The sequence below is a fragment of the Sapajus apella genome, unplaced genomic scaffold, assembly GCF_009761245.1.
Source record: "Sapajus apella isolate SASKATOON/1434 unplaced genomic scaffold, GSC_monkey_1.0 scaffold45, whole genome shotgun sequence".
Taxonomy (NCBI): domain Eukaryota; kingdom Metazoa; phylum Chordata; class Mammalia; order Primates; family Cebidae; genus Sapajus; species Sapajus apella.
Window position 1 is genome coordinate 15,404,461 of NW_022436985.1, and position 21,748 is coordinate 15,426,208.

General features: G+C 43.4%; 2 protein-coding genes and 1 long non-coding RNA gene across 14 annotated transcripts in view; 2 read left to right on the plus strand and 1 right to left on the minus strand.

The window, feature by feature from the left end:
• Positions 1 to 8,626, minus strand: part of ENOPH1 (enolase-phosphatase 1) — a 38,077-nt gene extending 29,451 nt beyond the window's left edge. For 2 of the 4 annotated variants that reach the window (XM_032239790.1, XM_032239789.1), the window contains exon 1: positions 8,058 to 8,626. In XM_032239790.1, the coding sequence (XP_032095681.1) occupies positions 8,058 to 8,141 (84 nt within the window). In that variant the 5' untranslated portion in view covers positions 8,142 to 8,626. The remainder of the gene's footprint in view (positions 1 to 8,057) is intronic. The other 2 variants (XM_032239791.1, XM_032239792.1) reach the window with 2 other exon arrangements.
• On the plus strand, positions 902 to 5,785 carry LOC116524475. The gene is made up of 3 exons (XR_004257344.1): positions 902 to 1,144; positions 1,460 to 1,525; positions 5,009 to 5,785. It is a non-coding gene; the product is annotated as an uncharacterized LOC116524475 (long non-coding RNA).
• Positions 8,627 to 8,761: 135 nt separating the features above from the next.
• Positions 8,762 to 14,368, plus strand: HNRNPDL (heterogeneous nuclear ribonucleoprotein D like). Of its 9 annotated transcripts, XR_004257342.1 has the most exons (9): positions 8,762 to 9,731; positions 10,532 to 10,700; positions 10,797 to 10,958; positions 11,411 to 11,542; positions 11,691 to 11,805; positions 12,359 to 12,529; positions 12,859 to 12,951; positions 13,322 to 13,426; positions 14,109 to 14,364. XR_004257342.1 is itself a non-coding variant. In XM_032239783.1 (8 exons), the coding sequence occupies exons 1-7, from the start codon at positions 9,289 to 9,291 to the stop codon at positions 12,927 to 12,929; spliced, it is 1,263 nt and encodes a 420-aa protein (XP_032095674.1). In that variant the 5' UTR covers positions 8,762 to 9,288; the 3' UTR covers positions 12,930 to 12,951; positions 13,322 to 14,364. The 9 variants fall into 9 exon arrangements, 6 of the variants coding, with proteins under 6 accessions (XP_032095674.1, XP_032095675.1, XP_032095677.1 ...); XR_004257343.1 differs by lacking the exon at positions 12,359 to 12,529 and having other exon boundaries at positions 14,109 to 14,368; XR_004257341.1 differs by having other exon boundaries at positions 12,859 to 13,426; positions 14,109 to 14,363.
• Positions 14,369 to 21,748: the final 7,380 nt, after the last annotated feature.

Sequence of the window (21,748 nt, forward strand, 5' to 3'; positions counted from 1 at the left end):
GACCTCGTGATCCACCCGCCTCGGCCTCCCAAAGTGCTGGGATTACAAGCGTGAGCCACCGCGCCCAGCTGTTTTTATTTTTTATTGTGCCACTGCATTCCACCTCTGTCACACAGGCTGGAATGCAGCGGCACAATCACAGCTCACCACAGCCTCTACCTCCTGGGTTCAAGTGATCCTCCCACCTCAGCCTCCTGAGTAGCTAGGACTATAGATATACACCACCATGCCACCATGCCCAGCCAATTTTTTATTTTTTGGAGAGATGGGATCTTCCTATGTTGCCCAGGCTGGTCTTGAACTCCTAGACTCAAGCAATCTCCTTGCCTCAGCCTTCCAAAGTGCTGGGATTACAGGTGTAAGCCACCATGCCCAACCCCTTTTACTCAATCAGTCTGACTACGTATCTGTCAAAGATCTGTTTGACTTTACTGTGTACCTAGGGAAAAAATCAGAAGGAATAGTCACCAAACTCTTAATGGTCACCTCTGGGTGGTAGGGGCATATTAGGGCTTTCACTCTCTATATCATACTCTTCTTTGTCTGCAATTTTATAATCAGGGCGAACTAATTTTCTAGGAAAAATATTTGGGGTACAAGGTAGGAAAACCTTTCCTCTAGTCTTACATTAATTGACGCAAGTTCCTACAGAAAAACATATTTCATTATTTATCTTAATTTCATTAATAAAATTTTCTCTTTTATGACATTTAATTTCCATTATCAGCTGGTTTCATCCTCTAAAACTTGTAAGTTTTGGAAATGTTGAATCAACAAAAATTCTAATGCCACTCTAGACACACTCTCAGTTAAATTGTTCAACTATAATAAAGTTCCACCCCGAGGAAATCTGAAATAGCAAGGATTGCAGAGTATGGAAGAAACTGAATCCCAGTCCCTCCCACACCCATTCTGGAATGCATCATATCACCATCACCCAGCATGTACAGAATGCCTGATGTATAAGCACTGTGTGAGGCTCTGGTCCCTTCCACATGGCTTGGAAAAGAGGACACACATCCAACATCACAAGTCAGCTATCGGCTCCCGTAGCAAATGCTACACATGGTACTGGCAATGAGCGCAGAGGAGGAAGAGAAAGGACTTTGAAATTTCTGCTTTAATAGGTCCTTTGCAAGCAGAGGTAGGTCTTCTATATTCCCACAGCTTAGCACAATAAATACTTTTTTTTTTTAAAGTTAATGAGTGCATGGGCCCCACACTTTGAGAGAGAAAGGTACAACATTCTAAGCTGGAAGAATCATGGCAGCAAGAAAGGGCATGATTGGAATGTGCATGTTCAGCTATGGAAAATGTAAAGGAACAGAAGGATAGGAACTTAGAAAACCCAATCTGTTAGAGTTCGGGAGTTGAAATTTTATCTCATAGCCAATGGGAGACTACAGAGGACTTTGATTGGGCAAAGGCAACCTATTTATGTAACTGTCTTCCTTTCTAGGCTCCCTGAGGTTGGCAGCTGGGTCATAAGGACTCTGGATCCCGAGCATATCCTGGAACATGACAGGTATTCAATTAAACGTGAGAGAAAGGAACGAAGGATTGATTAGGCTGGAAAGATTATGCTAGTGCCATAATACTGAAGGTTCTAGAGGAATAAGGAACTAGAAAAAGCCAGAGGTGCTTTCTTTTTTTTTTTAATTTTTTTTATTATTATAAAATAAATTTATTATTATAAAACCCCACCTGGGTTTTGCTATGTTGCCCAGGTGGTCTCAAACTCCTAGCCTCAAGCGATCCTCCAAACTTTGCCTCCCAAAGTGTTAGGATTATAGGTGTAAGCCACCATGCCCAGCCTAAATTATTTACTTAATGCAGATTCTTTGGGTTCCAATGATGAAGATGACATGTTCTGTGTGACAGCAGGATGAACAAGACAGTCCCAGCTTTAGGGAACTAACAGGTGGCTGGGTGAGCAGATTGTCTAGGGCTCATGTGGTTGGCAGCCCAGGTCTCCTGAATCCTAGTTGAGGCCCCTCCCAGCTAGGTGGGACAGTTTCCTCCCAGAAGAGGCCAGAGGTGCTTTCTATCCACCTTTTCTTTTTTTTTAAGGCAGGATCTTGCTTTGTCATCCAAGCTGGAGTGCAGTGACACGATCATGGCTTACTGCAGCTTGACCTCCTGGGCTCAAGTGATCCTTCCACCTCAGCCTCCTGAGTAGCTGGGATCACAGGCACATGCCACCACACCTGGCTAACTTTTTGATTTTTAGTAAAGATGAGGACATTGCCCAGGCTGGCCTTGAACTCCTGGTCTCAAGCAATCCCCTTGCCTTGGCCTTCCAAAGTGCTGGGATTACAGGCATGAGCAATCAAGGCTAAGGCTAGCCTCTATGCACCTCTTGATATATGCAAGACAGTGATTCTCCAAAGACCCCTGCCCTTGTTTCAAGCTGAGTCAACAAAAATCTTCTTACATACTACCATGAAGGTAGTGGGGAAACACTGCCCTAAGCAATAGAAAAGGCTGGGGAGACAGGGTAGTTGTTTATCAACCTATCAACAACTACTTATCTGTCATTCCAGTGCTTTCACAAATCCTTAGAGATCAACAATATTCTGCATCTTATTTGTAATGTATTTCTGGCTAGGGCAATAAGGAGCAGAAGTAACTGGGAGTAACCATGGTGGAAGTAACTGGGAGCATGGTGGGTTTCAGTAAATTTAAGTTCCCTCTTTTCCTTACTAATCCTTCCTTCATAAGCACTTCCTATTTCCTCCAGTCTGATGCTTCCTGCATTATAATCAGTGTTTCTATGGGACTTCATAATTTTCAAAGGCTTTTGCATTCCATCTCATTTAACCTTCATCACCATCTTTATAAACAAGGCATAATATCCCATCCTTGCAGATGAAAAAGCCTAACTCTACAGACTGAATGAATGAAGACAGGGAAAGTGACCCTATTATAGTTACTGGTGTCAGTAATAAATAGTATAGGTAGAAAAAAGCTTCCAGTTTGCTGTCCCTTGTAGACTGTCTCCTAGCTGTTTCACAGCGAAGGCAGAGGGCGCATCATACACTTCTCCATGCCGGCAACAGTAGAAGTAATAATACTTATCAAATGGATGTTTAACCGAAGTTGGGATATAACTATCAGACTTCAAGCTGTCCTCCTACAAAGACCATTAATATAGCAGTCTTCATAAGAAAGATGTCAACTGCAACATTCCCCAATTATTATTTTCTAAAATACATTAGAATGTAAACATAAATTATAAGCACTATTAAATAATCAAAAATGAATTCACTATTTCTAAAAATACTTTACCAGCCTGACCAACCCAGTAAGACCACATCTCTGCAAAAAAATTTAAAAATGAGGCCAGGTACAGTGGCTCAGGCTTGTAATCGCAGCACTTTGGGAGGCTGAGGTGGACGGATCACAAGGTCAGGAGTTTGAGACCAGCTTCGCCAACACAGTGAAACCCCGTCTCTACTAAAAATACAAAAAAAATTAGCTGGACGTAGTGGTGGGTGTCTGTAATCCCAGCTACTTGGGAGGCTGAGGCAGGAGAATCGCTTGAACCTGGGAGGCAGAGGTTGCAGTGGGCTGAGACAGCGCCACTGCACTCCAGCCTGGGTGACAGAGCGAGACTCTATCTCAAAAAAAAATTAGCTGAGCACAGTGGCACATGCCTATAATCCCAGCACTTTGGGAGTCTATGACAGGCGGATTGTTTGAGCCCAGGAGTTTGAGACCGGCTTGGCAACACTGTGAAACCTCATTGCTATAAAAAATAAAAATAAGCTAGCTAGACTGAGGTAGGAGGATTGCTTGAGCCTGTGAGGTCGAGGCTGCAATGAGCTGTGATTGTGCCACTGCACTCCAAGCCAGGTGACCGAGCCAGACCCTGTCTCAGAAAAACAAAAACGAAAAAGAACAAACACCAGAGGCATGTATCCTGCGGTAAATGGCAGGGATGGTGGCGGTGGGCTTAGATGCAGTGGGAACATCTAAGGAAAACCGGGCTCTGCTGCGGCTCTACTCCCAATAAGTTGCCATATCCTCAGGCAAGACACAAAGACGTAGTATAAACAGAAATTTGTTATGTATACTTTAAAAAAAAATTTTTTTAAGATGGAGTCTCGCTCTGTCACCCAAGCTGGAGTGCAGTGGCATGATCTTGGCTCACTGCAACTTCCGCCTCCCGGGTGCAAGCGATTCTCCCACCTCAGCCTCCCCAGTAGCTTGGATTACAGGCATGCGCCACCATGTCCAGCTACTTGATTTTTTTTTTTTTTTGAGACAGAGTCTCACTCTGTTGCCCAGGCTGGAGGGCAGTGGTGCAATCTCGGCTCATTGCAACCTCCACCTCCTGGGTTCAAGCAATTCTCCTGCCTCAGCCTCCCAAATAGCTGGGATTACAGGTGCGTACCACCATGCCCAGCTAGTTTTTGTACTTTTAGTAGAGATGGGGTTTCACCATTTTGGCCAGGCTAGTCTCGAACTCCTGACCTCAAGTGATCCACTCACATCAGCCTCCCAAAGTGCTGGGATTATGAGGCACTGTGCCCAGCCTAATTTTTGTATTTTTAGTAGAGACTGGCTTTCACCATGTTAGCCAGGCTGCCCTCAAATTCCTGACCTCAAGCAATCCACCTGCTTCAGCTTCCCAAAGTGCTGGAATTACAGGCCTGAGCCACAGTACCCGGCCTGTTACCAAATACTTTTATAGCATGGTACTTCACATTGATTAAAGGGCTCTCATACTAACTGTCATTTAATATATACAGCAGCAAAGCAAAAGAGACAGGACAAACACTAGGGTCCCATTTCTGAGGCTGAGTGCAGTAACGGGAAAAATAAGAGTTTTTATGAATAAGACAATCTGAGTTCAAATCCAGGAATCTTGTTCAACTTTTCAGAGCCTTAGTTTCATAGTAAGTAAAATGTAGACAGTACATGCACCTCATAATCTTTTAGAATAAGTCAAAGACTGAGTACTGCCTGTATATAGTACTCAATGTTTCCTTTCATCATTCCACAGGAAGAAGGGCTACAAGTTCACACACCTACTCTGAATTTAAAGCTCCAAGGAGATTATCTTTCAACTCCCATGCTCAACCTCTCCGTGCTCAGATTCAAGAATGTAACTCAGCATCTCTTTAAAAGGTGTTTAAAGGATTGTCACTGAGATGCTCGACTAGAAATTTTTTGTTCAAGTAGATATGTGAAATGATATTCTCCTGAAATCTCACAAAGTATGTATGTGTGTATATATGTATGATACCAAAGGTGTTGAGAAATCATGCAAGAAAGAAATCTATTGAACTCATTCTGATTAGCATTTCCCAAAAGTGCATTTAATGGAATCCTTTTTTACATAATTACCATAAACATCCAGAGACCTTTCTTTTAAACACACTTTTAGGAACAATGGTTTTGATAAATTCATGTCTAACAAATTATAATAGAAAATAGGTTAACAATATTAATAACTAATAATAGATATTATTATAGAACAGGGCACAAGAAATTATCCTTTAAACGAGATCTCTGAATCATTCTTCTGCAGCCTGCACTGAATTTGCACATTGCCTGGCGTCAAACTTGGAAAAAATTATTTAGGCAACTAAGACATTTTTATTTTCAGATCTCAGAATAAGTCTGCCATAGACACAAAGATTCCAAGAAGTGGCTCATAATGTCATCCGGCAGAAGGGACACTTGGGGAAAAAGGTGGGGAAGGAGTATTATGTTTTGTTGCAAAGTTGATTTGTATGCAGTATATTATTCCTCAAATCTACCTTCAAAAATGGTAGAATCTAATGCCACATCACTACCTCTCCTGTCCTTACCCCTGGTCTCCTGATGACAGTAGAAAGCAAGAGAGAGCCAGAATGGAACAAGTGAGCTGTTAACTATAAACTACAAAAACGAGGACTCCTTTTATCTCTGAAAACCAACAAAGTGGTTACTCTGTCACCAAAAAAAAAAAAAAAAAAAGGAAATTAATGAAAATGAAATCATCAGTATTTGTCCTGAAATTTTCTGCAGAGGTCTCTGGTGTGATTAAAAATGTGGGCAAGGCCAGGCGCGGTGGGGAAGGCCAGGTGTGGTGGCTCACTCCTGTAATCCCAGGAGTTTGGGAGGTCAAAAAGGGTGGATCACCTAAGGTCAGACCAGCCTGGTCAACATGGCAAAACCCTGTCTCTACTACAAATACAAAAATCAGCGCAGGCTGAGGCACCAGAATCCCCAGAACCAGGAGGCGGAGGTTGCGCCACTGTACTTCAGCCTGGGAGACAGAACAAGACTCTGTCTCAAACAAAACAAAATCAAAGGTGGAGAAAAGGCCCCGTGCAGTGGCTGACACCTGTAATCCCAGCACTTTGGGAGGCTGAGGTGGGTGGATCGTGTGAGGTCAAAAGTTCAAGACCAGCCTGGTGAAACTCTCTTTCTACTAAAAATACAAAAAATTAGCCAGGAGTGGTGGCACATGCCTGTAATCCCAGCTACTCAAGAGGATGAGATATAAGCATCACTTGAACCTGGGAGGCAGAAGTTGCAGTGAGGTCACCCACTGCATTCCAGCCTGGGCAACAGAGCAAGACTCTGCCTCAAAAAAAAAAAAAAAAAAAAAAGTGGAGAAAATGCTAAACTCAATTTCTTCTGAACCTATGCTAAGATGTCAAGGTAGTATGATTGTTCCAGTAAAGCTTTAAGTGGTTGTTATGTTTGGAGTCCTAAGAGTGTACATGGATTTTATGTTATAACCTACATCAAGAAACTCATTCAGACCAGGCACCTTGGCTCATGCCTGTAATCCCAGCACTTTGGGAGGCCAAGATGGGCAGATCACTTGAGCCCAGGAATTCCAGACCAGCCTGAGAAACATGGTGAAGCCCTGTTTCTATTAAAAATACAAAAATTAGACAGGCATGGTGGCTCATCCTTCAGTCCCAGCTACTCCAGAGGCTGAGGCAGGAGGATGCCTTTAGCCCAGGGGAGTTGAGGCTATAGTGAGCTGTGATTGCACCACTGCACTGCACTGCACTGCACTGCAGCCAGGCAAAAGAGTGAGACTGTCTCAAAAAACAAACAAAAAAATCACACGTAATTTTTTTTTTTAATGAAAACTAAAATAGAATTTAAAACCCAAGGTGCTCAGTTTCCTGGAAGACGGATGTTTCCTACTTTGTAATATACTTTGTATATCTCGACTATTACTGTGTATGCAAGCACCTCTAAGAAGTACTTGTATCTGCAATGAATTCTCAAACCTCAGGGAGCCAAATAAAAAGGCCAGGCCCAAGGAATTCTTTCAAAAATTAAACTAACGTTTCATATTTACTTATTCTAACAGGCAAAAAATAAAGAAGTAATCTGCTATAACACAAAGTTGTAAGCATAGGTACAGACAAGTGCTGGTTCACAGTGACATTCTATAAGGAATGCTCTGGATAAGAGCTTCAGGCTTGTAAGGTTTTCTGAGGAAAGTGAACGGAATCTAGACGTGTCCTACAGCTCAAAAAATCAATGCTGTGGACCACAGAGCCTGATAGAGTAAAATAACACAGTGTGCAGTTCGGCCACTAACAGCAAGAGTGGGAAGGGTCGAAAAGGAACCTCGATCGCCCGACACTAGGGCCATCTGAAGAGTCATCTTAACACTTCGTCTTTCCATTTTAAGATCGGAAGCTTCAAGCCGCCGCCACGCCAGGCCCGAAGGACAAGAAAGGCTGCGCTCACCTGCAGAAGCGATCGGGTGCTCACCTGCCGGGCCACGAGGCCTGCATCATCACACCCCGCCCGGGTTGACCTGCTCCTCGGCGATTTTTAGCGTCATCTTCCATCCCTTCCCACCCATCTGGATCCAACCAAGAGCAAGGGCGGAGGAGGGAGAAGCTAGTGCCGCAAGGAAAAGCATTCCCGCAAGCCGCCGCAGGCTTTCTCTCCTTCCTCCCGATTCCACGGAAGAGGCAAAGCCACGCCGCCTCTCCTAACCCTCGTCTCTAATGCAAGGCCTGCAATACTTAGGAAAAAATGACTGTTTTTAAGTAAAAGTAACATCCCTGCTCACTTCCGCCCCTCACCTTCACGAAAGCAATCGGGGTTGTGGTACCTTCGATATCTAACAGGATCACGGTGACTTCGGCGGGCACCGAAAGCACGACCATTTCCCTTCCGGATGCTACTACCGGACTCGGCCTACTGCTGGGGAGGGCGGAGGGTGGCGGCGCCCGCTGCGGCTGCGGCCCCCGGTACCGTCCTGGGCTTCTGATGGCCCAGCTCGATCTCGGAGCCAGCGACCAAGTGCAGCCTGCCACGCGTAGGGAGAGGACACCTCTGCACACCTGGAACTGGAACTGGAAAAGGCAGCCGCCCAGGTGCCCTGAACTCGTGAGCAGTACTGGGAAAAAGCCCGAGACCACGTGGGCAGAAAAAGGGGCGGCCCTCGCTGGGTTCGGCGGGGCTAGGAGGGTGAAGGCGCCAGCGCCGATTGGCCGTCTGTCCTCAAACGCGATCCGTCAAAATGGGCCTCGCGTGGGCGGGAACAAAGAAGCGAACGCGGGAGCTGGGTACGCGAGCGCGCGCCTTCCGCAGACTGGTTGAGCGAGCTGGAGAGGCTCGGGGCACGTGCAGACTGGAGCCACGCGAGTGGCGCGCCGGGGATGTGAGTGCCCCTTGCCTTCTACTGCTCCCAGCCCCCTCCCCGCCCACCTCCTCCTACTTTGCATAGATACAGTCATCTGGCCAGCCCCCGCCCCTCCTCCCGGCGTCAGCCCGCCAGAGAGGTCCCGCTGGGCCCCGGCTTTGGTCGATCTACTGGGGAGGCCCGCCGCGCCCCCTCGGCCCGCGCGCCCGGGGCCACAGCGGAAGAGGCGCCCGCGCAAAGCTACCCGGAGGGGCCGTCGCGCGCCCGCTTCCTGTTCGGCTGGTTCCAGCCAGCTCGGGAACAAAACACGCGTGCGCGCGGCGGGCGAGCGCGCTCGCAGCCTCAGCCCCCAGCGCCAGGCGCAATCCGCCTTTTTCCGGAGCAGCCCGGCCGCGGTGCTAGCCGGTAGCAGCGGCCGCCGTAGCGGCTCCGCACTAGCGAACCGAGGGCAGAAAAAGGCGGGGTTGACGGCTCTTTGGTAGGAGTAGGCTGGACCGGACGCCAGAGACAAAGGCTCCCAAGGCAAGAGGGACGGTGGCCCTGCGTCGGCGTTGCTCGGGACTGCTGACCCCAGGACTTTACGCCCCTTCGTTTCTCTTCTGATTCTTCTCTCATCCCAAGCCTGCGTCCTCTCACGCGTGGCCTCGCTCCTCGCCGGGAGGGCCGCGATGGAGGTCCCGCCCCGGCTTTCCCATGTGCCGCCGCCATTGTTCCCCTCCGCTCCCGCTACTTTAGCCTCCCGCAACCTCTCCCATTGGCGGCCGCGGGCGCCGCGGCAGCTCGCCCCGCTCCTCCCTTCGCTCGCTGCCAGCTCCGCCCGGCAGGCGGCGCGCCGGGCCCAGCGCCACGTCACCGCCCAGCAGCCCTCCCGATTGGCGGGCGGGGCGGCTATAAAGGGAGGGCGCAGGCGGCGCCCGGATCTCTTCCGCCGCCATTTTAAATCCAGCTCCATACAACGCTCCGCCGCCGCTGCTGCCGCGACCCGGACTGCGCGCCAGCACCCCCCTGCCGACAGCTCCGCCACTATGGAGGACATGAACGAGTACAGCAACATAGAGGAATTCGCAGAGGGATCCAAGATAAATGCGAGCAAAAATCAGCAGGATGACGGGTACCGCACGCTTCTTCCCCCACTCTCCCTACCCCAGCGCGCCGCACCCGCCCTTCGTCCCTCGGGAGCCTCGCGCCGCCCCCATTCTTTCTCGGAGTCGATTCTCCGCGTGCCCGCTGGGCCCCACTAGCTTGGAGGGAAGAGGAAAGTAAGAGATCTAGGGGGGACTGGAGAGGCCCGGGAAGAGTGGGGGAAGGGCGGAGGGGTTGGAGGAGGGCGGCGGCGTCTGTGTCCCGAGTGCGCAGGCGCCGCGTGGGCCCCAGGGGGGAGGGGCCGGCCTCTCTGCGCCGCACGCTGCAGCTGCCGCCGCCTCTTCATTGTGTCTCTGTTAACACTCGGCGCGGTTTTCCTGGGAAGAGTTTAGAGGACTCTTGAGTTCGGGCACAAGTAGGCGACTGGTACCCAGATTCCCAGAACGTGTTATGATTGATGAGTTCTCTTGGTGGAACGTTGGCTTGACAGCTGAGGACGAGGGTGGACCTAAGATGTGAGGAATTCGTCCTGGAAGTTGGGCCTTCTACTTAAAGGAATCTGAGCAGAACCTTTACCAAATTTTATTGGTCTCTTTTGAGCTTTGCTTTATACCGTGCAGAGAGCGATCTGTCCGCTGGTTTGAGTAACTCGGTTGGGATATTGGGATGTTTGTGGTCTGTTTACTTGTGTGACATAGGTTTAATGTAAACAGATTAAGTTGCTAAAACGGGATAAATGTCCCTGTTTTCACGATTTAATTAATTCCAGAACTGAAGTAGTCACTTGAGTTATTGCTAAATTTTTTTTAAAAAAACTTTTATTTCTAGTAAAATGTTTATTGGAGGCTTGAGCTGGGATACAAGCAAAAAAGATCTGACTGAATATTTGTCTCGATTTGGGGAAGTTGTAGACTGCACAATTAAAACAGATCCAGTCACTGGGAGATCAAGAGGATTTGGATTTGTGCTTTTCAAAGATGCTGCTAGTGTTGATAAGGTAGGAACTGTTTTGCATTGTGCTGCTTTTGTGGTATTTTGAAAATTTTTCTGGGGGTTATATGCTGCCGTCAGATTAAATAAATCTGTCTTGTAGGTTTTGGAACTGAAAGAACACAAACTGGATGGTAAATTGATAGATCCCAAAAGGGCCAAAGCTTTAAAAGGGAAGGAACCTCCCAAAAAGGTCTTTGTGGGTGGATTGAGCCCGGATACTTCTGAAGAACAAATTAAAGAATATTTTGGAGCCTTTGGAGAGGTGTGTGATTACGTTTGCACATGTTAAGCTTAATGTGTTTATAAAATGTTCATTCCTGGTCTGTTTCATATAGGGCAGATTCATGTTTCATGTGAGAGTAGGATTAAATGACTGCTCAAGTCGCTTCCAGACTGTACCTTGATGTGCTGCTCTCATGGAAGTCCAACTATCTAAGTAATTTAGTCAAAACGTGGGTACTTAAATGTGGTCAGTGTTTGGACTGGTTAACTAGTGGCATCTTTGGGGTACAAAATAATGCCAAAGGATGTTTTACCTTTCAGCTTCAAATGTCCAACAAACCACTGTAGGTTGATGTTGATCATAAAGCAGTGCTGTCTATATAGAGGTCATAAAATGTTTAAGTCGAAGCTTGAAAAGGATCTGTGGCATTCGGACATTCTGGTAGCATTTTACAATTATGGAATGACCTTGAGTGTGCATCTCGGTTTCAGATTGAAAACATTGAACTTCCCATGGATACAAAAACAAATGAAAGAAGAGGATTTTGTTTTATCACATATACCGATGAAGAGCCAGTAAAGAAATTGTTAGAAAGCAGATACCATCAAATTGGTTCTGGGAAGGTAAAGCCATTTAAGTACTTTAAATGAAAATTTTAGGGGGTGGCTGTGTGTATGAGAGAGAATTTCTCAGTGTGTTTGAGAATAACAATTTAACTTTTTAGAACTTCAGTAAAAAATTATATTTTTATGGTTTTTAATTTGTGTATAGTGTGAAATCAAAGTTGCACAACCCAAAGAGGTATATAGGCAGCAACAGCAACAACAAAAAGGTGGAAGAGGTGCTGCAGCTGGTGGACGAGGTGGTACGAGGGGTCGTGGCCGAGGTGAGAGTTAATTCTTGAAATATGACTCCATGGTTTATTTAAGCTGTATACTGCTAAATATGAGTAATCCTGTAAGAAAGTAAAACTTTAAACTTAAAACCATTCCAGCAGGGTGGAAATGTTCAGCTTAGTGGGGGTTGTGAGTGGTGGTTTTTTCTTGTGAGCTCACTGGTTTCAAAAAACTTAAAAGTATGGCCACTTTGACAATTAGTGTCATCACTGATAGGAAAAGTGTACCATTACATGATACACCATGGCATGATAGGTTTTCTTGGGCAGGAGTCCTTGTTTTAAACAGAACAGTGTACCTGTCTTTAGCTTTAATGGAAAATTTAATGATTTGCCATTAAATTTAGGAAGCTTGATACTGGCACAATTGGACTTTCTGCCCCCTTTTTTATAACAGTTGGAAAAATTCTTTTTCAAGCAGATGGCAATATATGTGTCCATTCTGCCCTTTAAGATTTGCAGAGTGAGGGACAAGAACGCATCATTTTATGTTAGAATTGGGGGTCAGAAGTTGTTTCCTAACAATCATTGTGCATTGTTTCAGGTCAGGGCCAAAACTGGAACCAAGGATTTAATAACTATTATGATCAAGGATATGGAAATTACAATAGTGCCTATGGTGGTGATCAAAACTATAGTGGCTATGGCGGATATGATTATACTGGGTATAACTATGGGAACTATGGATATGGACAGGGATATGCAGACTACAGTGGTAAGAATATTTAACTTAATTTTATAAACCAATGGCATTAAAATTCAGTGTTAACATACAATCCCATTCTGAAATTGTGTGTATGGGCTTTCCATTAATGTGTTTGGAGTTAAGGATTTGAATCATGTTACAATCATAGTGATTGTACTAACAGTGTGGTCCTTATAAATGTACTAGGATGTATGACTTATGACTAGGTTATAATGGGTACTAAAATATATTTTAATATTTTTATTTAGCATGCAAAGATTTTAATAGTTTCTTAATGCGTTTGTAAAGCAACAATTTTGTAGAAAACTACCTTAATGAAATTTGTCTTCTCAAAATAGGCCAACAGAGCACTTATGGCAAGGCATCTCGAGGGGGTGGCAATCACCAAAACAATTACCAGCCATACTAAAGGAGAACATTGGAGAAAACAGGTGTGTATAAGAGTACAGGAAAACAGTAGAAATGTCTAATTTAATTTAAAGATCAATAGACAAATGAAACGTAAAAACAAAATATAATGTAGCCTGTTTTTACTAAATTGTTGATTTTTGTAATTGCTTTATGAGCCTGTTTTGCCTAAAGTGTCTATAGATCTTTAACTTTAAAGTCTTATCTCACTTTCTTTAGTATTGCAGAAAAACTTAAGAGTTTTTCTGTTTGCTTTTGTGTACCAGGTGGTCTAGAGGAATAATTAAACATTTTAGAACTATTAACAGGTAAAGTACTGAAATGGGTACAACTTAAGGAAAACAAGAATGTTGTCTTCTAACTCTGACATTATACCTTGTTTGTACCCGCCAGCGGGAACTTCATTGCAGGCCGTGTGTCACCCTGACCACGTCTATCTCTGGGGGTCGCACGTTGCGGGCAGAGCGCAAGGCATACACCAGAAAACGCTGTCCTGTGGTATGGTCTCTTCCAACTTCATGTACCAGCGTAAAGATTAAAGTGGAAAACTTCAGACTTTGGCTTCTTTTTTAATCTTTTTGGAGATTAAGTGTCTAAACTTAACTTAAATGGTTTTTTACAGGAGTTAAAGTACATAAATGCCTTTTTACAGCTTAATCATTTTGGTCTTCTGTTTAGTGTTGTATTTCAATTGTGGAGCCTCATTTTAAGTGTTCATTCTTTTAAGATTTAATGCTTGCTTTTTCTTTTTATAGCTAATAGTGAAATCTACAAACCAAAACAAGAACTTTTAAATCTGGGATATAAATTAAAGATCATATGCACAAATCAATTTATGTTCTTGTAATAAGCTTATTAGAAATTGGTGTTATAATGGCATTTTGCTTGGGTTACTAGAGGTGCTTCTAGTAGACCTTAACCTAGCATAGTTGAACATTTGAATATGGGAAGATTGTATTCCCAGATTCTTAACTTTAATAGATTTGAAGTTAATATCATTTGGGAACTCCAGGGTGAGTTTATTAACTACCCAGACTGTATTTTGCTAATAAATATGCATATGATCTTTAATTATTGAAGAAAAGAATAAAGTGAGGACTTAAAACAATTCATGAAAGTGGACCTTTAAAAGCTTGTCAGAGTTGCACAAATCTAATTGTTATTTTGTTTTTGTTTTTAGGAGGCGTTGTTAAAGTAACCCATCTTGCAGGACGACATTGAAGATTGGTCTTCTGTTGATCTAAGATGATTATTTTGTAAAAGACTTTCTAGTGTACAAGACACAATTGTGTCCAACTGTATATAGCTGCCAATTAGTTTTCTTTGTTTTTACTTTGTCCTTTGCTATTTGTGTTATGACTCAATGTGGATTTGTTTATACACATTTTATTTGTATGATTTCATGTTAAACTTCAAATAAATGCTTCCTTATGTGATTGCTTTTCTGTGTCAGGTACTACATAGCTCTGTAAAAATGTAATTTAAAATAAGCAATAATTAAGGCACAGTTGATTTTGTAGGGAGTATTGGTCCTTAGGGAGAAACTGTGGTCCTTTATTAATAGCCAACATCTTTCTCTTCCCCAGTTTGTAGAGGCATTCTATGATCTTAAGCCTTCATCTTCTCCCTGGTAAATGAGGTTTCTACCACACCTTTGAATAATGTTCTTTCCCCTCTGGTTATCTGAAGACTGTCCTGAGAGGAAGACATAAGTGTTGTGATTAGGAGAAGCTTTCTAGTAGACCATGTTTCTTCTGGATTGTAATAAAACTGTTGGTGGCTCCTTTTGCTTTGTTCCTGTCTCTGGAAAGCCATTTTTGAGTTGCTAATTACTTTGGTTTTAATCAGTGGTCACCTAGAAAAAGCTTTGTAATCATAACACCATGACTTTATTTCTTGATAAAAACACATGCACACAGGAAGGAGCACTGTAAAACTAGTAGGAGCTATGATTTAAGACCATTGGAAGTAGTGAGTAGTTACAACTCAAGGATTTTGGCAGAAAAATGTGACTGGGCAAAAGTTAGATTCAAATTTGAAATAGTGGCAAAATTTAATTGTTTTCTGTTTGGGCATTCTGAGGAAGTTGTATTACAGTTAACTGTTAATGCTTTGTGAGTTTAGAAGTCATGATAGTAAATCTAATTTTTAACAGTGCATGAATAAACATTTCCATATTCAGAAATAGAAATAGTGGGAAAAGTATCTTAGATGTGTCAGTCCAAATGTCACTGAGTCATTACAGTGGACCCTCCTGGTGCATTGAGAAGAAACATATCCAGGTTTCAGAGGACCTGGATAAATGCTTTGAATTTTGCATTCAGTGTAGTTTCTTGGATTTGGGGACCTTTGCCTCAATGTTAGCTACTGGGATTGGCATACATGTTCACAGGCAGAGTAGTTGATCTCACACAATGGGTGACCTCAACTGGTGTATAAGTTTCTTATGCTGGTCAGCCCCCCCCCCCCCCCCCCCCGTTTTTAATTTGGTGCCTACAACTTTGATACAATGATTGTACTTGCTGGGCTATCAAGTTATGTTCTTGGTCCTTTTTTGCTGCTGTTTTGCTATTTGTCTTGACACCTACCAAGTACCAGTGTTAGCTGTTGGAAGGGATTCTGTTCATTCAACATGCAACTTTAGGGAATGGAAGGAAGTTCACTTTTAAGTTGTCGTATTAGTAGGTGCAGTGTCTACAGGTAGTGAATCCTGTAAGTTCAAATTTATGATTAGGTGACAAGTTGACATTGAGATTGTCCTTTTCCCTGATCAAAAAATAAAGGCTTTTTAAACAAAATCCAAACTTTTAATCAAGTCTTGATATGTATGAGTGAGAAAACATCTCGAGGTGATTGAGATGTTTTTACAAAGAATTGGAAGCGGGGTGAGAATGCACTTAGTTTTTCTTGCAGGGACTTTGAACTCTAGGTTTAATTCAGTTTTTAGGGACAATCAGTTCAACTGATGAAAATTTGAAATAGACACTATAAAGGCTATAAGTATTCTAGGCACTTCTGATTGGATGGAACTGTGAAGCTAGTATCAAGATCTCATTCCTAAGAATGTAGAATTAAGTAATTGGACAAGTTTATAGGGGAAAAGGGATAGAAATGAATTCTGTACCTATAACACTCGGTTTGTATGTTTTTATACATCTTATTTGCCTTTTGCATTGTTTAGACCAAATTTTGTGTGTTTTCCTTGGGGAGGGTGGATAGAAATGAATTCTAAAGTACCTATAACAAATCAGTTTGAATATGATTTTATACAACATACTTGCTTTTTGCATTGTTTAGACCCAAATTCTTTGTGATGTTTTCCTGACAAAAGGCCTTAGTGTTTCCATTGGTTGACGTATTAATCTGTAATCTGAGCCACTTTTATAAGATGAGGACTATTAAAATGAGATGTCTGTTGGGATGCTAGCATGGATAAGCAGAGCTTATTCCATTACTCTTCAGTGTATCTATTTTCATAATGGCAGAGATCCTTAGTAATCTTCACAAAATTTAATACAAGGGCATATCTGAACAATTCAGCCACCTTCCATTACCAAGATTTGATTTAATGTCAATCAGGATGCCATGCTGCGTGCTATAGCTTATGCCTGTAATCCCTGCACTTTGGGAGGCCAAGGCAAGTGGATTACTTGAGCATAGCCTGGACAACATGGCAAAACCCTGTCTACAAAAAATACAAAAATTAGCTCAACGTTGTGGTGCATGCCTGTAGTCCCAGCTACTTGGGCTGAGGCAGGATAATTGCTAGTGCCAGGGAGGTGAAGGGTGCAATGAGCCATGTTCATGCCCCTACACTACACCCTGGGAAACAAAGTGAGACTCAAAAAATCACAGGACACAACACCAATTAAAAAGTTGACTAAGCTGGCCAAGCGCAGTGGCTCATGCGTGTAATCCTAGCACTTTGGGAGGCTGGGGCAGGTGGATGGCTTGAGTCCAGGGGTTGAAGACCAACCTGGCCAATATGGCAAAACCCCAACTCTACTAAAAATACAAAAATTAGCTGGGCGTGGTGTTATGTTGAGGTGGGAGGATCACTGGAGTCTGGGAGATGGAGGTTGCAGTGAGCTCTGCACTCCAGCCTGGGCAAAAAAGTGACAACTCAAAAAAAAAGGTTGACTAAGGCCAGGTGTGTTCAGCTGCAGTTGAGCTATGATTACTGCATTGCAGAGACAGAGTGAGATCCTGTGTTATGGATGTCTGTGTATACCATTTGAATTGATTCAGTGTTGAGTAGTTAGAAAATGTCATTCTAGAAGAAGCCCCACTTTCCTTTCATCCTAATTGGAGTTGGTATCTAATGTTTGTTTTCAACTTTTAAGCAAAAACAATGCAAATTCTATATCTTTTTAAATAGTCACTAGAAAATATTGCTTATAAAAATAAAGGCTGTTCTTTTAGGATTGGTTGAGGTCTTACATTCGCCTTGAAATAGGTTCAATGTGGAATTTCAGCAAGATTTAGTTAATAGGAAAAAATTAAAATACAACCTTTGACTTTACTACTTTTTATAAAACAGTAGGAAAGGATATAGTGATGTTCTGGGTTTTACAGAGTAATGCTGAACATTCTGAAGAGCTTTACTCCTGCTGCTCCTTTTTTTCCCCCACCCCTCAACAAGAGTGAGCTTGGAATTGTGCTATTCTTTTTCTCCCCCTGAGATGGAGTTTTGCTCTTGTTGCCCAGGCTGGAGTGCAGTTGTGCAATCTCGGCTCACCAAAACCTTCGTCTCCTGGGTTCAAGCAATTCTGTCTCAGCCTCCTGAGTAGCTGGGATTACAGGAGTCTGCCACCATGCCTGGCTAATTTTTGTATTTTTAGTAGAGATGGGGTTTCGCCACATCAGTCAGACTGGTCTCAAACTCCTGACCTCGGGTGATCCACCAGCCTCAGCCTCCCAAAGTCCTGGGATTACAGGCATGAGTTGATCCTCTCCACCAGAATTGTGCTATTCCTAAGTGTCAGTTTAATCTCTGGTGTTACCCTTCTGTCAGTACTCAAAGAGATGTACCCATTTGGGGAGTTGTATCGTAAACTTGGAGGGTAGTGGGGCTAAAGTGTAGTTTGAAAAAGTATATTCGGCCGGACACGGTGGCTCATGCCTGTAATCCCAGAATTTTGGGGAGGCTGAGGCGGGTGGATCACCTGAGGTCAAGAGTTCGAGATCAGCCTGGGAAACATGGTGAAACCCCGTCTCTACTAAAAATACAAAAATTAGTCAGGCATGGTGGCAGGCGACCATAATCCCAGCTACTTGGGAGGCTTAGGCAGGAGAATCACTTGAACCCAGGAGGCAGAGGTTGCAGTGAGCTGAGATAGTGCCACTGAACTCTCCAGCCGGAGCCACAGAGTGAGACTCTGTCTCAGAAAAAAAAAAAGAAAAAAGCATATTCAACATAGTCTTGTCACTTAAAATCCAAATAACCAAAAAGGCTGATTTTGATTTCTCAAAGACCAGCACAAGCTAGAAAATTCTAGAAACTTTACATGCAGGCAAGTTTTTCTCATACTGTTCCAATGGTATTCTCCTTTTGGGAATCTGACCAAAAGTGAATTCTCTTCAGACCCAAAAATTGCATGTCTGTAAATACTTTCAGTGTAGTTTCAGGAAAATTAGAAAATTAGAAAACTATCTGTTTTAAAAGGCTCTTGTAGTTGTTGGCTTTTATGGTAACAAACTGACTAAAATTGATTGAATTTGTTGTAATTGATGAGGTTTCACAAAGGGAGTTTCTTCACATGTTCTCCACCTACCACCTTCGTATTTGTCTTGGCTGGTGAACACTCATAGAAGATAGTTTTATTGATGACAGGGTCTCACTCTGTCACCCAGGCTGGAGTGCAGTGGTGCCATCATGGCTTACTACAGCCTCAACCTCCTGGGCTCAACCAACCCTCCCACCTCAGCCTCCCAAGTAGCTGGGGCCACAAGCACACGCTTCCATACCTAGCTAACTTTTTTGATTTTTAGTAAAGATGAGGTCTTGCTATATTGCCCAAGCTAAAGGTTATTTATTTATTTATTTGTCTTAGAGACGGGGTCTTACTATGTTGCCTAGGCTGGTCTTAAACCCCTCGGGCTCCAGTGATCTTCCCGCTTACGCCCCCCAAAGGACCGAGATTACCAGCATGAGTCACTATGCCCAGCTTTAATCCCCTAATTTTAAATTGGGGAAGTCAGCTAATTGAATGCACCAACGCTGATTACATTCTGGAGTCTATTAAACTATAAAACTCCAATCAGGCATACTTGAGGCTTTAAACATTAACATTGATCAGTAATCTTTAATACACTTGGTTTCTCAGTGTTGAGATCTATTGTAGCAAAGTAAGATTGTATTACAATTGATCCATTCTTGTTCCTCTAAAGGAATTTGAGCCTGGATAATCTGGAGCAACTGCTCTTCCCATGAAAGACATAGCCTATGAAATTGACTCATTATTTAGATTGCCCTTGAACTGTGAAACATCTGGGGGGCATAAATGTTTTTCATAGACACTGGAAGCAGAGGAATGAAAGAGGATGTGAGTAGTGGGGGTTAAGTCGTATTGTATAATAGTTCCAATATTTCATCACCAGGAAACCCTTTAAATATCTTCTCCCCATAGACAATGTGTTTTGAATGGCTTTACTTATCAAATATATTGCTCTCATTATATAATAACATTTCTATTAAAGGTATAATCCACATCATACCAAGTTGATTTAGTGGCAGCCAAATCAAAAATATTTTTGTTAACTTGTGTACATTTTTTAAATGATATGTAATGTCTAACGGGCTTTTAAAATATCAAAAACGCTGGCTGGATGTGGTGGCTCATGCCTGTAATTCCAGTACTTTGGGAGGCCAAACCAGGCAGATTATTTGAGGCCAGGAGTTCGAGATCAGCCTGGCCATCATGGTGAAACCCTGTCTACACTGAAAATACAAAAATTAGTTAGGCATGATATGGTGCACACCTGTAATCCCAGCTAGTCGGGAGGCTGAGTCAAGGGAATCGCTTGAACCTGGGAAGCGGAGGTTGCAGTGAGCCAAGATTGTGCCACTGCACTCCAGCCTGGGCGACAAAGCAAGATTCCATTTCAAAAAAAAAAAAAAAACAACCAGAGTAAGAATAAGCGGCAACATTTCAAGGGGCTTAAAATTTTCTAGAAGTGACAAAAGACAATCTACAAATTCAATATACCCTACAAATTGCAATTAGGAAAAATAAGAAAAATCTCCATGAAGATGCACTATGGTAAAACCAAAAAAACCAACCGACAAATATCAGTAATCAGGAAAGAATGAAAGGTACATGTTAAACTACCATAAAGACACAACCATCCAAATCTAAAATGTGGAAAATTCATAAGAATGTCCCATTTCTGGCCAGGCGCGGTGGCTCACGCCTGTAATCCCAGCACTTTGGGAGGCTGAGGCGGGTGGATCACGAGGTCAAGAGATGGAGACCATCCTGGTCAACATGGTGAAACCCCGTCTCTACTAAAAATACAAAAAATTAGCCGGGCATGGTGGCACATGCTTGCAATCCCAGCTACTTGGGTGGCTGAGGCAGGAGAATCGTTTGAACCTGGGGGTCGGAGGCTGCAGTGAGCCAAGATTGCACCATTGCACTCCAGCCTGGGCAACAAGCGCAAAACTCTGTCTAAAAAAAAAAAAAAAGAATGTCCCATTTCTTCAACAAGTAATTGACATGAAAATAAGTGGGAAATGTAGGCAGATCTAAGATTAAAAGAGGCTTATGGTAAGCAACATTTATTATAGTAAGCAAGAATATAAAGTGCAGATTAATGATCAGAAAGGCAAAGGATCCAGCCTGGGCAATAGAGCCAGACTTTGTATTTAAAAAAAAAAAAAAAAAAAAAAAGACAAAGGATAAGTGTGGGCAAGGATGTGGAGAAAAGCGAACCCTTTCACATTGTTGGAGATAATGTTAATTAGCATAGCCATTACAGAAAACAGTATAGAGGCTCCTCAAAAAATTAAAAACAGAGCTACCATATGATCCAGCAATCCCATTATTGAGTTTATATCCAAAGCAAATGAAATTAATATGTTGAACAGATTATCTGCACTCTCATGTTTATTGCAGTGTTATTCCCAATAGTCAAGATACAGAATCAACCTAAGTGTCCATCGTCAGAAGACTGGATAAAGAAAATGTGGTAGGGTTTGGGCACAGTGGCTCACAACCATAATCCCAGCACTTTGGAGGCTAAGGGGAGTGGATCACCTGAAGTCAGAAGTTTGAGACCAGCCTGGCCAACATGGTGAAACCCCAAATTAGCCCGGTGCAGTGGTGTGTGCCTGTAGTCCCAGCTACTCGTGAGGCTGAGGCAGGAGAATCACTTGAACCCAGGAGGCGCAGGTTGCAGTGAGCCAATATCGTGCCACTGTATTCCAGCCTGGGCAACAATTCCATCTCAAACTCCATCTCAAAAAAAATAAACAAATATAAAAAGAAAATCGGGCCGGGCGCGGTGGCTCAAGCCTGTAATCCCAGCACTTTGGGAGGCCGACGCGGGTGGATCACGAGGTCAAGAGATCGAGACCATCCTGGTCAACATGGTGAAACCCCGTCTCTACTAAAAATACAAAAAATTAGCTGGGCATGGTGGTGCATGCCTGTAATCCCAGCTACTCAGGAGGCTGAGGCAGGAGAATTGCCTGAACCCAGGAGGCGGAGGTTGCGGTGAGCTGAGATCGCGCCATTGCACTCCAGCCTGGGTAACATGAGTGAAACTCCGTCTCAAAAAAAAAAAAATAAATAAATAAAGAAAGAAAATCGGGCCGGA

Bases quoted from the DNA above. Each gene is read 5' to 3' on its own strand.
- HNRNPDL (XM_032239782.1), top strand. From the start codon at position 9,289: ATGGAGGTCCCGCCCCGGCTTTCCCATGTGCCGCCGCCATTGTTCCCC. The intron at 10,959-11,410 runs GTGTGTGATTAC...TCTCGGTTTCAG, and splicing joins ATTTTGGAGCCTTTGGAGAG to ATTGAAAACATTGAACTTCC. The intron at 11,806-12,358 runs GTGAGAGTTAAT...GCATTGTTTCAG, and splicing joins TACGAGGGGTCGTGGCCGAG to GTCAGGGCCAAAACTGGAAC.